Consider the following 16,911-nt stretch of genomic DNA (forward strand, 5'->3'; position numbering starts at 1 on the left):
AAAGAGGTTTATAAATTTAGAACAAAAACAGTGTGAATAGTGTGAGACTAATTAGGGAATTAATCTAGTTTGCAGGCAGACATTTTAAAAATTGATATTAATGAAGTGCTTAAGAACCCCATAGCCAAATCAATGAACTATTTCTAGCAGAATTAGGCTTGTAGAGGAGGTGACATTTAAAACTGGTCTTATTTAAAAGACATGATGCAAGGACCTGTTGGGTGATTTGTTTGGCAGGAATGGGGAGTCATGCTAGGATTTGAGGGAGTTAGTAAGAAATGAGTCTGGAAGATGAGTCAGGTAAGGCTTTGAATGTAAAGTACCCTGTGTGCCAACTATAAGTGTTTGTAATTTTATTCTGTAGAATAAGGGTCTGGCACATTAAACAAGAAATTGGCACAATCAAGTGTGTCTTCTAGGAAAGTAATTCTGACACCAGTGGATATTATGTAGACAAAAGAATTATTCAAACCTCGAACAGCCCATTCTTACCTAGATCTCTAGCTGTACTTACTAATGTTGATTGCATCTTCTTTTCTAAACCATCCATTATTTCTCTTAATTCACTCAGATTAGGATCAAATGAAGGCTTTACAAGGAATTCGTGGTTTTCCACCTATAGGGAGAACAAAGAGTGGTTACATTTTTTTTTTTTTTAAATATATTTTATTGATTTTTTACAGAGAGGAAGGGAGAGAGATAGAGAGTTAGAAACATCGATGAGAGAGAAACATCGATCAGCTGCCTCCTGCACATCTCCTACTGGGGATGTGCCCGCAACCCAGGTACATGCCCTTGACCGGAATCGAACCTGGGACCTTTCAGTCCGCAGGCCGACGCTCTATCCACCGAGCCAAACCGGTTTCGGCAAGAGTGGTTACATTTTAAAGATGGAAGTCATGAAGGAAGTATGTTCTTTTGCTTATTTATTAGATTTCATGTTTTGAGTTAAATAATTCACTACCCATAAGTGACTCAGTCACAACTATAAGAAGCTTCTATTTATCAAGAGATATAAAGTTCTGTTTATTAGCATCTTAGAGTTCTAGATGTACAAAATTATCCTTGTGAAACAGACATAGTACTATTGATGCATATGTCACCAATAGTATTATTTTTATTTACATTTCCCTTAAACAACGTTCAAAACATTTTTCCTAAATATTACTAAAGAATGCTCAATGTTCTAAGCTTATAACAGAACATTTAGTTTTTGCCCAAACCAAGGATCCACCTTAGGAATCTCAAAAAGTTAGCTCTAAAACAAAACAAAACAAAAAAAACTATAGAATTTTATTTCTTCAAACTGAAAGTTCATCAAAATCTCATAATTTAAAAACATACTCTTAAGTACTTTGTTTCCCTAATTTCTTACCAATAATAACCAGCAAGAAATCATGATGAAAAGTAGATCTCACAATAGTAAACACACAAAATATTTAGGAACAAAGTCTTAATAAGATTTTTATAAAGATACCTGCCTATTAGAAGATTTAAGAACTGATAAATGACAAGGCAGACTCTGAAAAGAAAACTAAATCAAATGTTAAGATCTACTCATTCCTATATAACTGCCCAATATGAATCTTTTTGAAAGAAAACAAAATGACTAAAATTTAAAGACAAAATTATGAAAAAATATTTTTAAAAAATAAAACCTACTCTGATAGGTATTAATAACTATGAAAAAGAATTATATATAAAAGCATAATATAAGAGTTAGGCCTGGCCAGTGTGGTTCAGTTGGTTGAGCACTGTCCGATGCACCAAGAGGTTGCTGGTTCAATTGCTGGTCAGGGCACATACCCGGGGTTGCCAGCTTGACCCCCAGTAGGGGATGCGCAGGAGGCAGGCAATCGATGTTTCTCTCTCTCTCTCTCTCCCCTCTCCTATCTCTCTTGAAAAGAAAATCAATTAAAAATAAAAACATTTATTAAATAACTTTCTCAATTTAAACCAACAAAATGAAAAATATATTTAATTATATAGTATTAAAATTTAAGTGTTTTTAAAGCTAACTTTTAAAAAGACAAAACGTTTGTTAAAATAAAAGCTTTGCAAAATATAAAAGTATAAAGATTAATATTTTCTTTTATAACAGCACTTGTTTGCATATGAGAAAAACAGCAAGGTCATTAAATGGGCAAGTATGACATACAACTCATGGATGAGGAAATAGATAGTAAACAAAACCAAAAGAAAATGGTAAAGCGCCATAATGATAAAATGAATATTTAAGCAACCTTAAGATATTATTCTACAGCTTTGTTTTAAAGAAAAAAAGACCCCACCACCAAATACTAATGAGGCTACAGTGCAATTAATGCACTCATTTCTAGTGAAAATATAAGTTAGTATAACCTTAAAAAAAGCAATGCAACAAGACTCAGAGATTTTTGTTATACTCTTTGGCATAGCAATTCTACTTGTAGGAATTCAAATTAAGGAAATAATAAACAGAAGCAAAACAATACATGAATGAATAAAATATGTGCAGATTTATTTGTTACAGTGAACCCCAGAAATAATAAAACATCAAGTATTTGCATAATGGTACATCAATAAAATATTGTATGATTACTTAAAAAGACAATGAAGATGATTTGGAAATAAGGACCAAGGCTTATGATAACTCCAGGGGGAAAAAGTAATGCTATAATGGTGGACAGATAACTGATACTGCCTCCTCCAATTAATTTAAGAAAAGTGAGGCAGAGGCAGGCCAAGTTCCTACCCTCTTCCCCACCTTCCAGAAACCCAATGGTGAGTCAAAAAAACCTTGAGAATTCTTACTAATAATCCTAAATCTGGAGACAAGAAAATTAAATTAAATATCCTTACATTTTCCTTCCCTGGATGGGGGAATACTGCTTTGAACATGCTGCTAGGGAGATGCGAGTGAAACAAGGGAAAAGTAAATGAGCTCTAATTTACTAAAATAAATACTCTAAGGACCACATGCCAAATTAAGTGCCCGTCAGCAATAACTCACCACTCCCAAACAACCTGGGATAATGAAATATACCACCAGCCCTAGCTGGTTTGGCTCAGTAGATAGAGCGTCAGCCTGAAGACTGAAGGGTCCCGGGTTCGATTTCAGTCAAGGGCACATGCCCGGGTTATGGACTTGATCCCCAGTAGGGGGCGTGCAGGAGGCAGCCGATCAATGATTCTCTCTCGTCATTGATGTTTCTTTCTATCTCTTGCTCTCTCTCCCCCTTCCTCTCTGAAATCAATAAAAATATATTTAAAAAAGAAGCAATATACCATTATATCAGACTTACACAAAGTCTCCCTCTCCCTTCCTCTCTGAAATCAATTTTACTGGGCATGTGTCTATCTTCTCTTTGTTGGATCCCTTCCCCCAGTGTTTTGCAGAAAATAGGCCAGTGGTTCGCTGGGGAGTGCAGTTACAACTTGGGTGAAGCTGCCCAAATGACATGCCTATAATGTCTGGCCTTCCCTTTGCTCCTTTCCTATTGTTATTAATTAGCTAATTATAACAGTATCAACTTCATTAATATGGAATGCCAGAGAACAGTGTGTATCACCCTCAAAATTTAGAAAAGTTGTAAATAAAATAATCAAGATTTGCTCAAGAATAAAGCTGAAGCCCTAACCGGTTTGGCTCAGTGGATAGAGCGTCGGCCTGCGGACTGGAGGGTCCTGGGTTCGATTCCAGTCAAGGGCATGTACCTTGGTTGCGGGCACATCCTCAGTGGGGGGTGTGCAGGAGGCAGCTGATCGATGTTTCTCTCTCATCGATGTTTCTAACTATCCCTCTCCCTTCCTCTCTGTAAAAAAAATCAATAAAATATATATTTAAAAAAAAGAATAAAGCTGAAAAACATACTTATTGAGCATGAAATAATAACTCAAGGACTATAATATCCATCAACCTTTCTTTAAAACAAAACAAAACAAAAAACCCTAACCTGAGAAACAAATCTAGCCCAATAAAAGTGAAATCAAACTTTTTATTTTATCTTAGAGAGAGGGAGAAAGAGAAACATCAAGTGAGAAACATCGGTCAGTTGCCTTTCACATGTGCCCCAACCAGAGATTGAACCCGCAACGTGGGCATGTGCCCTGACCGAACTTGAACCTGCCATCTTTTGGTGTATTGGGAGGATGCTCCAACCAACCGAGCCATACCAGCCAAAGCAGAAATCAAACATTTTAAACCCAGAAATGAAGAAGCCATGGCAAAAGGACTAACGGTGAGCATGAAACCATTTACATGTAAATATAAACATTAAACAACCCTGAAAATTGGAATTCTACCTACAGACATATTGTGCATATTTTAGACCTGGACAATGTAAAAATAAAGCCATTAAAAACCAAGAAGTAAAAACCAAGACAACAACAACAAAAACACACACACCAAAAAACACAAGACAACAACAACAAAACACCAAGAAGTATGAGGCTCTTAGAGAGGCACATAAGACAGGGCTTAGTGCTCAACTTTCACAGCAGGGCATTAATACTGTCCAAAATTGAAACATGTCATTGAAAGAAATTGCCTATCTCTTCATATTTTTTTTCTAATTTAGTTTCTTTAACCTATCTTTTAGGTTATTTTTCCTCTCTTGTGGTGAAAATCATTCATTTGAAGCTCAACAATTCCTTCCATAATTTTTTTTGTTATACTGAAAAACATTAAGCTGAATTCTTTTATACATCTGTCTGTATATAACCATAAAAAGATCATTAGCTGTCTCTCAATGGAGGCACTACTGGCATTTTGAGTGGGACAATACTTTGTTGTAAGGAACTAAAACACAAAATTTCAAAACCTGTCCCCAAAACCCTCAATACTACCCATACTTGAAAACAGACTAGGTCTAGCTGGTTTGGCTTAGTGGATAGAGCATTGGCCTGCAAACTGAAGGGTCCCAGGTTCGATTCTGGCCAAGGGCACATGCCTGGGTTGCAGGCTCAATCCCCAGTAGGGGGCATGCAGGAGGCAGCCAATCAATGATTCTCTCTCATCATTGATGTTTTTCTCTCTCTCCCCCTCTCCCTTCCTTTCTGAAATCAATAAAAAGGTATTAAAAAAAAAAAAAGAAAGGAAAAGACTAAATAGTAATTCAGTTATTTCTGGGTGATAGATGTGGGAGACACTTTAAGCTTTCTTTCTTTCTGCATAATTTGAATGCTTTATATAGATAACAGTTTTACAATAGTGTTTTATTTGTACAGATAACTATAAGCAAAAATGTTGACACCTTTTGAGTTAATTTTAGGTGGAAAATATGAATACTTCCTTCTTTTTTATTTATTTTTGTTCCCAAGAACATTTTAAAGCATACATTATCTTTACAACTTACATATATTCATACAATAATGTTGTACCAGGATCATGCAATTGCATTTTTAAAAATTTATTTTATTTTTCTGTCCCAGTATTTTCAATAAAAACTTATCTAAAATTACTACTTTTCCAACAGTAGATAAAATAAATAAGTGTATGTGAAAACTAATATTCAAAGATAACTTGGTCCACATACTGTATAGAAAGGTTTAAAAATTTAATACTCTCACTGAATCATCCGATCTAACTGAAAATGTTTATATTTTGTGAAAAATCATTGCTTCTTTTTGAACCTTGTCTTGGGATGGTTTTGATCTACATTTACTTCAAAAATAGAAAATCTTTCTATATGATTTATGGAAGGCAGCCACAAAAATACCTTAAGCATTATATACAAAGCTAAGCCTAGAAAAAAAATTAACTCAGCCATTCATGTAAATGGCTGTTCCCTTCACCACATGAACTCCCAAGTGCACAGCTGAAAAACACGAGTGAAGCTTTCAGAAAAGACACATGAAGCAACTGATAGCCTCTTGAGAGTTTCCCAAAGTAGTTCTAAGTCATCTAACTTAGATGGCTAAATTCATTACAAATATCTACAACGACAGTGAAGGGCTGAGTTCACTTATGACCTGAGACAAGTGTAAAGGTTTATAACTGAGAATAAAGATATTATATACTAGGAATCTTGTTCATTTAAAAGAGAGAATCATATCATAAAACATGAAAGCCTATAGTTACAGCACAGTATCTTAGCAGGCAACAGCTGGTGATGTATACAACAGTTGTTTCCCTCCTTCCCCCTTCCTGATAGGGTAGTGCTCTTCTGAGTATCTCCACCCCTGGTTTATCTTAGGCCAATCATCAGTAGTTTTACTGGCCTCAATCACTGCTTAAATGATTCCATCAAAGTATTGCAGGACTTTTACTTGAAATGTTGCACAAATTGCTACTGGTACATATCCATCCTAGGACCAAATGAGGACCCATTAAAATCACAAAAGATAGAACAAATCAAGAAATTAGTTCTGGAGACAAGAATTCCATATCAAGATGATGATGCTTCAGGGATTCCAGCCTATCCCTACTTTGGAAGAATCAGCTAACAGCCTCTCTGTTCTAGCCTTGGATCCCTTGTCTCCCTTAGATCAGGCAGGGAGAGACTTCCATACCCTATACAGGCAGGGAACATGGCCTTTGCCAGCAGGAAGCAGTTACTAAAGACAGACCCGCACCCCCCCACCCCCCATCACTCCTGAATGATTTCAGGGATGGAAGTCTCTGAGGGGGAATGAGACAGACTAGTAAACCAGGACAAGTGGAATAGGGAAAATGACCCTGATAGTTAAATGGTCAAGCAGTTTACAGCCATCTAGTAAATCACAAAATCCTACCTTCTGTAACCAAGGACACTTAAGAGTAAATGGTTTACACTTTTCCTCCCCAACCAGAGGGTAAATAGCTAAATCATGCTACTCAGGGTAACAGCAGAAATCCAATTAGTGCCATGTGTGCCAATCACACCCAAGGACAGATGAAGTAAGGGAATAAATCTCATTGTGGTGCATCAGTATAAAGCTGAAGATATTCTGTTGAGATCCTCCCCAAAGCTCCAGCCTTTGAAACCCTCAAGATGAATGACCCAGGGTGTGCAGTGCACTCTCCTTTCCAGGAGCATGCCTGCACCTTTCCCCTCTCCTTATTCCCTCCAATTAGTCTACCTTTGCCTTTCTCTCTCCTAAGCTCCAAGGGACCTCCTTCTGCCTCTGTAACTTGTTTCCTAAGCCCACGCTTTCCAGCTGGCTCACTTCTACTACCTTTGTAACTTTCTAAATAAACTTTCTCTCATAATTTGAGTTCCTGGCTCTGAATTCTTTCTTTGCCAAACTCAAGACAAGTTCCAACATCACTGGTAACAACTGCTGTCATTTTGTTACCAACAATGTTTAGTTGCCAACATCACCAGTAACAGTTGGATTTATACAGTCAAAATACTGCATGACAGGAAGGCAAGAAGGGAGGAAGTACATGAAAAGGCATAATATAAAGTAAAAGTATCCAAGATTTTATCATCCTGCTATCTGCTATAATTATCACAGTAGTGGCTAATATACTGCACATAATGAAAACAAACTGTTTATTGCAGGAATACAGCTTTTACTGTTCAGTGTGCGGAGGGAAAGGGGGAGAGGGTGAAAATGGTGGTCCTAAAAGGTAGGACATCTTTTGGGCAGGCTGTGAAGGTGTGAATATGATAACCCAGATAAAAAGATAGCTACAGCCCTAGTTGGTTCGGCTCAGTGGATAGGGCGTCAGCCAACGAACTAAAGGGTCCCAGGTTTGATTCCAGTCAAGAGCACATGCCCGGGTTGCAGGCTCGATCCCCAGTAGGGGGTGTGCAGGAGGCAGCTGATCAATATGTTTCTATTTCTCTCTTCCCCTCTCCTTGCCTCTCTGAAATCAATAAAAATATGTTAAAAAAGAAAAATAAAGATAGCTACAGCCTGCCCTGCATGGCTCAGTGGTTGAGCCGTGACCTATGAAGCAAGAGGTCACGGTTCGATTCCCAGTCAGGGCACATGCGCAGGTTGCAGGCTCAATCCCCAGTGGGGGACATGACGAAGGCAGTCGATCAATGATTATCTCTCATCATTGATGTTTCTATCTCTCTCACCCTCTTCCTTCCTCTCTGAAATCAATAAAAATATTTTTTAAAATAAATAAAAAATAAAGATACCTGCACGGGGATCTTTAATAAAGGACCTGTACATTGATAGAGGGCTACAAATTTTAAGAAACTCTTAAACAATCTCAACTATACAAACTAATTTTGGCCATATATTGCCCATGATGGTCCAAGAGTACAGCATTACAGGTAGGCTACAAACTGTTGTGAAGAAATTCACATACTCATTTCTCAATTGCACTAGTAGTTTATTAAGCAAATAGTCCCCAGACAAGCAGTACCATTTGGGGACATATTTAAAATACAAATTCTCCAGCCTCACCCCAGACCTATAAGAATCTGATTCTGGGGTCAGAGTCCAGCCATGTGTTTTAACAAGCCCATCAGGTGACTCTGATACATGCTTAGCTTGAGACCCACAATATTAAGGCAAGGAGATAGCAAGCTCAAAGAACAAAGGTGACCACAAAGGGTAGCATTTGCCTTGCTTCTGGGATCCTTCAAGTGTGCGCAGCTGCAGTGACAGTGAAAAGCTCAATTCTTGCCTTCCCACCTGCCTATTTTACTCAGAATTTTTGTTCACCATCAAGAACTACACCTTCAGAAGATTTCATTTAAAGTAATGTTTACAAATATCCAACTCAGTCCAATCAAAGGCCACATCCTTAGCTACAGAGGGATGGTAATGATTTGCATCCAAATGTCTCTGAAACAGTATTTCTGCCTTCCATTGATCTAAAAGTTGTACATCTGAGGAGAACCAAAATGGTTGGCACTCACCACCTCCCACACCACATCAAAATTACAATAAAAATACAGAACAACCATCGTTCAGAACCGCCTGAAATCTGGCTGAATGAAAGTCCTACTGGAGACTGGTAGGAGGGGTGGAGGAGTGGAAACAGGCTTGGTCCGACACCCACATGTGGCATTTTTTCAATCAGGAGGGATATCTTGGCTGTGGGGGCCTCCCATGAGGACCAAGGGGTCCCAGCCCACACCAGACCCCCAGCCCAGGGTTCCAGAGCAGAGAAGCTCCTGTAACTTCGGGCTGTAAAAACCAGCAGGGATTGTGGCTGAGTGACAAGGAGGCTGCTGGAGACCCAGGCAGTTCCTCTTAAAGGGCCAGCACATGAATTTACACTGACTCCCTCTCTGAGCTTCAGGGCTGGGGCAACAGCTAGGAGGGCAGGGGAGGATCCAGGGACATATGGGGAGGAATTGGATTGTCTGGCATCAGAGCAAGAACTCAGGGGCAGCTATCTCCCAGACAGGGGTGCTTGCAGGGGTAACTGTTCCTATGCTGAGACCTCCCATCTCAGAGCTGACTGGCAGCCATATCTGAGTTTCCATTAGCCTGGCTCACACAGTTCACTCTACCCTGGTGATTCCCTGAGACCCCGCCCCATCCGATTTACAGCCTCACTCAAGATGTTTGCAATGGCTTTTCTATATGAATGGCCTGTCCTGGCTCAGGCTTCTGACTTTCCTAAAATCTTGCCAACAAGCAGCAGCTGGCATCAGCATGCCCCCTATCTATCAATAAGAGGCACAAGACAGCTTGGACTCACCTGGGCACTTCCAAGCCCAACACAGTAGCAGCCATCTGCAGATCTCTCTATAGCTCCTGCTGGGTGGCCCCAGGAAGTGGCTGACTTTGCACCTCCTGGGAGGCCCCAGCCAGTGCACCTGGTAGACAGCTTCTTTCCATACCAGATTACAAATGCTACACATCCATGAGTGACGCACTCAAGGGGAAGTCTCAGTGAGCACCAAAGCCCCACTGAAGCAAGTACTGCTCCACAGGGGTGTCTCCTGCACAGCAGCTGATCCTCACAGCCAATTGGCCCAGAGGTCAATTCCTCCCACTGACGCCAACAGCAATCAAGGCTCAACTACAAGACTGTGCACACAGCCCACACAGGGGTACACAGAGTGCCCAGCTCAGGTGATTGGGGAGGCTGAGCCACTGGGCCCTACAGGACACCTTACTACACAAGGCCACTCTACCAATTCCAGGAGACAAAGCAGCTCTACTTCATAGAAACAAACACAGGGAAGCAGTCAAATGTGGAGGCAAAGAAACATGTCACAAATGAAAGAATAGAAGAAATCTCCAGAAAAAGAACTAAATGACTATAATTTTCCTTCTCTCTTGGAGTTAATAAAACTCAGCTTGCATATGTGAAATCTTTTGTTTGTGAGGTTTCCTTTACCCAATATTCATTTCCTCTTTTTTTTTTTTTTTAAAAAAATATATTTTATTGATTTCTTACAGAGAGGAAGGGAGAGGGATAGAGAGTTAGAAACATCGATGAGAGAGAAAGAGCCTTACAAAAGTGCCAAAATTAAAGACTAAAGGGAGAAATCTGGAAAAGGGTAGCTATGCCTTTGCTTTTCAAAAATATTATGCTGCTTGAATTAAAGGGCATATTGCATACCTGATCCATATCTAAAGTTGTTTCTATCCTGAAACTTGGAGAAATCAGACCGAAGATCAACAAGAGGATTCACAAAAACTGCCAACAACAATGTCTGGTGTTTTCCTAAAAGAAATAAAAAAATATATAAACGAAAGTCCTATTTTTAAAAACACAAACTACAGATCATAAAAATTTGACTGAGATAATGAGCATCATTTAATCCAAAAGCACAAAGAGCACAGCAGGTCTCCAAAGTTACTATTTATCCAGACTAATTGTTTTAGTACTTTTTTTTTCTTTAATATATCTTTATTGATCTCAGAGAGGAAGGGAGAGGGAATGAGAGATAGAAACATCAATGATGAGAGAGAATCACTGATTGGCTGCCTCCAGCATGTCCCCTAATAGGGATCAAGCCCGCAACCCAGGCATGTGCCCTTGACTGGAATCAAACCCAGGACCCTTAAGTTCGCAGGCTGATGCTCCATCCACTGAGCCGAACCAACTAGGGCACTGTTTAGTACAGGGGTGGGCAAACTTTTTGACTCGAGGGCCACAATGGGTTCTTAAACTGGACCGGAGGGCCGGAACAAAAGCATGGATGGAGTGTTTGTGTGAACTAATATAAATTCAAAGTAAACATCATTACATAAAAGGGTACGATCTTTTTTTTTTTTTAGTTTTATTCATTTCAAACGGGCCGGATCCGGCCCGCGGGCTGTAGTTTGCCCACAGCTGGTTTAGTACTTATTTTATAGAAAGGGAGAAATCTGGCACCCAAAGCTTCCTACTAATAAAACACTGCCTCTCCCGCCTGTCTCCCTCCTGAGGAGTACTAGAGATGCAGAGCTGTGACATTAATTATAACTTAAAAAACTGCATTTTAAAAAAATATATTTTATTGATTTTTTTACAGAGAGGAAGGGAGAGGGATAGAGAGTTAGAAACATCAATGAGAGAGAAACATCGATCAGCTGCCTCCTGCACGCCTCCTACTGGGGATATGCCCGCAACCAAGGTTCATGCCCTTGACCGGAATAGAACCTGGGACCCTTCAGTCCCCAGGCTGACACTCTATCCACTGAGACAAACCGGTTAGAGCTAAACTGTATTTTTAAAATAGACTTAGTAACTCAAGTCATTAAAATTAAGTATCTCTAACATACCTTATATCCCTAATTTCCATTAGTAATACTACAGTGTTCCAATTAAAAGAGATTAAATAAGCCCTGGCCGCTGTGGTTCAGTTGGTTGAACATCCTCCCATGCACCCCAGACAGAGCACATGCCCACATTGTAGGCTCAATCCCTGGTGGGGAGCATGCAGGAGGCAGCCAATCGATGTTTCTCTCTCCCTCTCCCTCTCCCTTCCAAAGCAATAAAAAAAATTTTAAAAAAAAAGAAAAAAGGCATAGTATGGCCAAGAAATTCTAGTTTTAATAACGTATTAACAGAATAAAAAAATCAAAATGCCAGGGAGGTACATAAACCTTTTAAAGAAGTTTCTGCATAGTAATTTCCTGTACTTTAAAATAATAGATGTTAGCTAACTATTAATTACAAAGAATGAATAATTTCTAAAGTAATATCAAACAATAGAGGTTAAATTATGGCAACTAACAATTAGTATTATATACATGTTTATCTCACCAATATATTCTATTACATTTCTGCATGCAGCCAGTTCTAATGCAACTATGAAAATGAACTTTCTACACTGTTGCTGCCCTCTGCTGTCTCTGAATTTTTATTTTTTCAGGAATAACATTAAAATATCACTAAATCTATACTTATTTTGTATCCTGTCATCATAAAATTGTTTAATTCTATTTGCAAAAGAATAAAGCTTTCTCATAATATTGAAAGGTTTGTTTTAATAGTTGTAAGAGATGTTGATTTTTAACCTTGAAACTTAAAATGCTTTATATATTAGACATAAGACTCTTTAATTATTAATATATACTAGAGGCCCGGTGCATGAAAATTCATGCACTGGAGGGGGGGCCCTCAGACTGGCCTACCCCCCTCTCACAGTCCAGGAGCCCTCAGGGGCGGGAGATGACCTGGCGATCAGGGGAAGGTGACGCCCCATCACACCTCTGCTGCTGCCACTGCCGGCAGCTCAAGCCTCGGCTGACCCTGGTTACCTGAGCCTCGGGTGGCCCTGGGTGTCTGGGCAGCTGCCATCCGAGGCTTGCCTATGCCTCGGGCCGGCCCTGGGCAGCTGGGGGGCTGAGGGGATTGGGGGATTCTGGCGGAGCAGCCGGGCCCACCTGGGGTAGGGCCTAGCCTTGCCGTGCGCATGCCACCCTGGTAGGGCTGAGGGGACTGGGCGCCGCCATCTTTGAGGGCGTGGCAGTCAATTAGCACATTCCCTCCTTATTGGCTGTGGGCGCCATTTTGTGACGGCGTGAGGGTCAATTAGCATATTACCTCTTTATTAGATAGGATTTGCTGTAGAAACTTATGTTCACTTAAAAACTATGCTTGGAAGAGCAGATGATTTTATCCAATACTATCATTATTAACCACATGTGACTTTGCTCACTTTATTCTGATAACTTCACTTTGACTTCACCTATTTGAGAGCAGAAGACCCTTTATCAACTTTTTTCACAAGTGTGCCAGTAAGGTTAATTCCAGCAGACCTGGAAATTCCCTGTGCTGCTTTCTTCAAATCATGGCAATAACCCCTGGTGAAGGCATGAAACATACTAATTGTGTTGTTTTGTAATCACTGCTCAGAGGATATTCAGGTGGTCAGTTCATCTTGCCAGCACTGTTTACTGTGACTGATGACTTGTACCTGGTGTCAGTGAGCACCCCAGAGGAGGCTCTGCTGGAGAAGCTAGATACAGGACAGTAATATGTACATGAGGCCAATAAAATAAGTATTTAAAAGTCCAGCCAAGACTCCATTTTAAGGTCCCTGTACACATTGGTGATACCTGATCTGAGAAAAAAAGTATACTTCACCACAGACCTTTTTCAAGGACACTGGGAACCTGCACATGACCTCTCTGGCCCCCTTGCTATGAAGGCTTTAGCATGTAATGCATGTCTTTACTTTAGTGCTGTTAGACTGAACCCTTTTCCTGTAGGCAAACTGTAGATTTGGGTCCTATGTGTCTTCTTTAGCAACTGTGCCCTGTTCAACGGCCACTGTTGGTGCAATAGGCCTATTAATAAATGCAGTAACCTTAGCATTCATTTCTAAAAAGCAAAAATTCTAAGTTGTCTCATGACTTCTGTAACGAGCTATAGGTCAATGTAAACCTGTAATTAGAAAAATTTAGAGTTATCAGAACCACATTCGCTATATAAGGACAACACATTTGCTAAATTTATCAAGAGTGAAGGAAAACAAAAACAAAATCATTTTGTTACCTTTATAGTTTTCCAGAGCCTGTATAACATTAGGGAGTTGATTTATACCCTGATAGAGTCGGTAACAATCTTGTAAATTTGCTGCTTGTCTTTGAAATTTCTTGGCAAGTCGGTTAAGATCTGGGAATCGACGAAGTAAATCTTCTTGTAAACACTGTCTCAATTCTGCATCTTCTACAAAAGCTTCCACTAAATTTAATCTGAAATAAATTACATTAGTATAATTGTAAATATTTTAGTACAGAATTAAAATTTGTCAACAATGTATAGAAGTTTCAACTAAATGAACTAAAAAACTCCGAGGAGTTTGAATTTATTCTGAAATATCAGCTTTTTATGGAAGATGGAAGGCTCTGTTAACACTGTAATGTAAAGAGTTTCTAATTAGTTGATAACCAAATTAATTTTTAGTTGAATAGTATACTAGTAAGATAATGAAATATACCCAATTTGTTTAACTTTCATCAAACTGGCATTTCTTAAATATAAGAATTTCATTATTGGGATATTATTGTTACGGACACATACTGCACATGTAAATAATTATTTTACTTTAAATCTTTATTGTTGAAAGCTTTACATATAGCCCCTTCCCCCCACTGACCTCTTCTAGCCTGCCCCAGGCCTTCATCACCCTACTGTCTGTGTCCATGGGTTATGCACATAAGTTCTTTGGTTGATCTCTTCCCACCCACCCACCTGTCCCTGCCTTCCCTCTGAGATTTGACAGTCTGTTCCATGCTTCTATGGCTCTAGATCTATTTTGTTCATGTTTATTTTATTCATTAGATTCCACATATCAGTGAGATTATGTGATACTTGTCTTTCTTTGACTGGCTTATTTCATTTAGCCTAATACTTTCCAGATCCCTCCATGCCCTCTCAAAGAGTCACAATAATCTTGAAAGAGAATTAAAATTCAAGAAGGTTGCCAAATCCAGTATTTATTCTATCAGAAATTTTATAAATTTTCAAAATGCATTCTAAAATTACCTGACAAAACAAAGGTAAAATTTTCTAATTAAAAAACTGAAATATGGCCCTAACCATTTTGGATCAGTGGATAGAGCATCAGCCTGCGGACTCAAGGGTCCCAGGTTCAATTCTGGTCAAGGGCATGTACCTTGGTTGCGGGCACATCCCCAGTGGGAGGCAGCTGATCGATGTTTCTCTCTCATCGATGTTTCTAGCTCTCTATCCCTCTCCCTTCCTCTCTGTAAAAAATCAATAAAATATATATATGTATATATATAAAAACTGAAATATGTTTGTTTCTTCCCAAAGTTAATAAATAAAATCTTAGCTTGTTTTAATAACTAAAAAACATGCAGCTCATATTGCTTTTGCAAATTTTTGGAATCAGTGGCTTTCCATTTTTTTCACTGTAATCTACAGGAAGGATTATTTTCACATCATGACCCAGCACATGTATGCATAGATTCTGTAGGGAGCAGAATATGCCATCTCAAAATATGCCACTCTGGCATAAGAACTATTTTGAGCTAAAAACAACTAAGAAGCAGAAAAAAAAGAAAAGCTCTCTGTCTTCTACTTATTTGCATAAAAGCAGGACATCTATAATAATAAAAGCATAATATGCAAATCGACCAAACGGCCGAACAGCAGAACGACCATCAGGACAACCATGCTATGACACGCACTGGCACCAGGCCAGCCAAGGCAGGTGCAATGCGATTGGTCGGGGGGCCATCGCCACACAATTGCCCCGCAGATGGAGGCCCAGGCTACCAGCCGGAGTGGCGATCAATTGGGGGGCTCTGCAATCGATCGCCCCAAAGAGAGAGGCCCAGGCTACACGGCTGGCTGCGCTGCAGCTGGTGGGCGGGGCCTCCCTCTGTGGGGCAATCAATCATGGGGCTCCCGGACTGCTAGAGGGAGCAGACTGGGCTGAGGGTGCCCCCCCCCCCATCCCAAGTGCACGAATTTCGTGCACCAGGCCTCTAGTAAATCTATAAAGGTTCCCTTCACCTCCTTCCTTCTGTACCAGGAAGGACAAAAGTTAATCACCTTAGATGACTTTAGACGCATCTGGAGATGGCACCAGAGGAACCTACCTAACAAACTTTACTATTAGCTTCTCAAATAGTTGCCTTCCCACAATTTACAGCCCTAGAAACTCAATCTTGTCACTTCTTTAAAAATTTTTTGTTCCTTTGCTAAAATGTCATATACTAGTAAGCCCAAGTTCTAACCAACCCTGTTATTATTCATCTCTGAGTGTTCCCACGTGTAAACATAAACTTTTGTTTTGCTCTTGTTAATCTGTCTTTTGTCAGTCCAATCCACAGGGCCCCAGCCAGATAACCTAGGATGATAGTAGAAAAAAGGAATTTCACTTCCCTACATAATTATAATAGTTGTCACAAAACAAGACTTACTATATGTGATCCAGTGTTATTTTTCTATCATATTAGACTTTTCAAAAATGCTGGTTATCACCCACTACACTAATTTCACAACCCACTACTGGTCACAATTTGCAGTTTGAAAACAGTGTTGTAGATGTTACTGAAGTTAATAGCTGAGAGGTAAATTTTAATAATCAAAGGTAGGGAAAATGGCCCTGGCCAGTGGGGCTGTTGGCTGGACATCCTACTGTGCACTGAGAGGTTGTAGGGTTTGGGGCTCAATGCCCAGTGGGGTGGTGTGCAGGAGGCATCTGATCGATATTTCTCTCTCACATCAATGTTTCTCTCTCTCTCTCACCTCCCCTTCCTCTCTTTTTAAAAATCAATTTAAAAAATATATTTTTTAAATGGTAAGGGAAATGGCCATGGGAGTAGCAAATGACCCAAAGTCAGAAGGCTATCAGATGAGCAACCTGTTCCTTACATTTGTAAACTATATGAGCAGTAAATTAACCCACAGTGGCTTACGCAAGGATGGGGTAAGGAAACAAATTAGCTTTCTAAATCTCTTAACTATTTACTATCTCTCCATCAGCATTTACAATTCCTGCATCATCAAAATGTTTATCCAATATCCTATAATAAAGAGGTAATATGCAAATTGACCATCACACCATTGCACAAGATGACCGCCACAAGATGGCTGGCAAGGGAGGGCAGTTGGGG

The 16,911-nt window shown here is 39.7% G+C and overlaps 1 protein-coding gene across 1 annotated transcript in view; it reads right to left on the reverse strand.

The window, feature by feature from the left end:
- Positions 1–16,911, reverse strand: part of MSH2 (mutS homolog 2) — a 55,020-nt gene that overhangs the window by 12,795 nt on the left and 25,314 nt on the right. Inside the window, 4 exon segments of the mRNA XM_006083376.3 lie at positions 493–616; positions 10,448–10,475; positions 10,477–10,552; positions 13,817–14,016. Of these exon segments, the coding sequence (XP_006083438.2) occupies positions 493–616; positions 10,448–10,475; positions 10,477–10,552; positions 13,817–14,016 (428 nt within the window).

The sequence above is a fragment of the Myotis lucifugus genome, unplaced genomic scaffold (genome assembly GCF_000147115.1).
Source record: "Myotis lucifugus unplaced genomic scaffold, Myoluc2.0 scaffold_6, whole genome shotgun sequence".
Lineage (NCBI taxonomy): Eukaryota > Metazoa > Chordata > Mammalia > Chiroptera > Vespertilionidae > Myotis > Myotis lucifugus.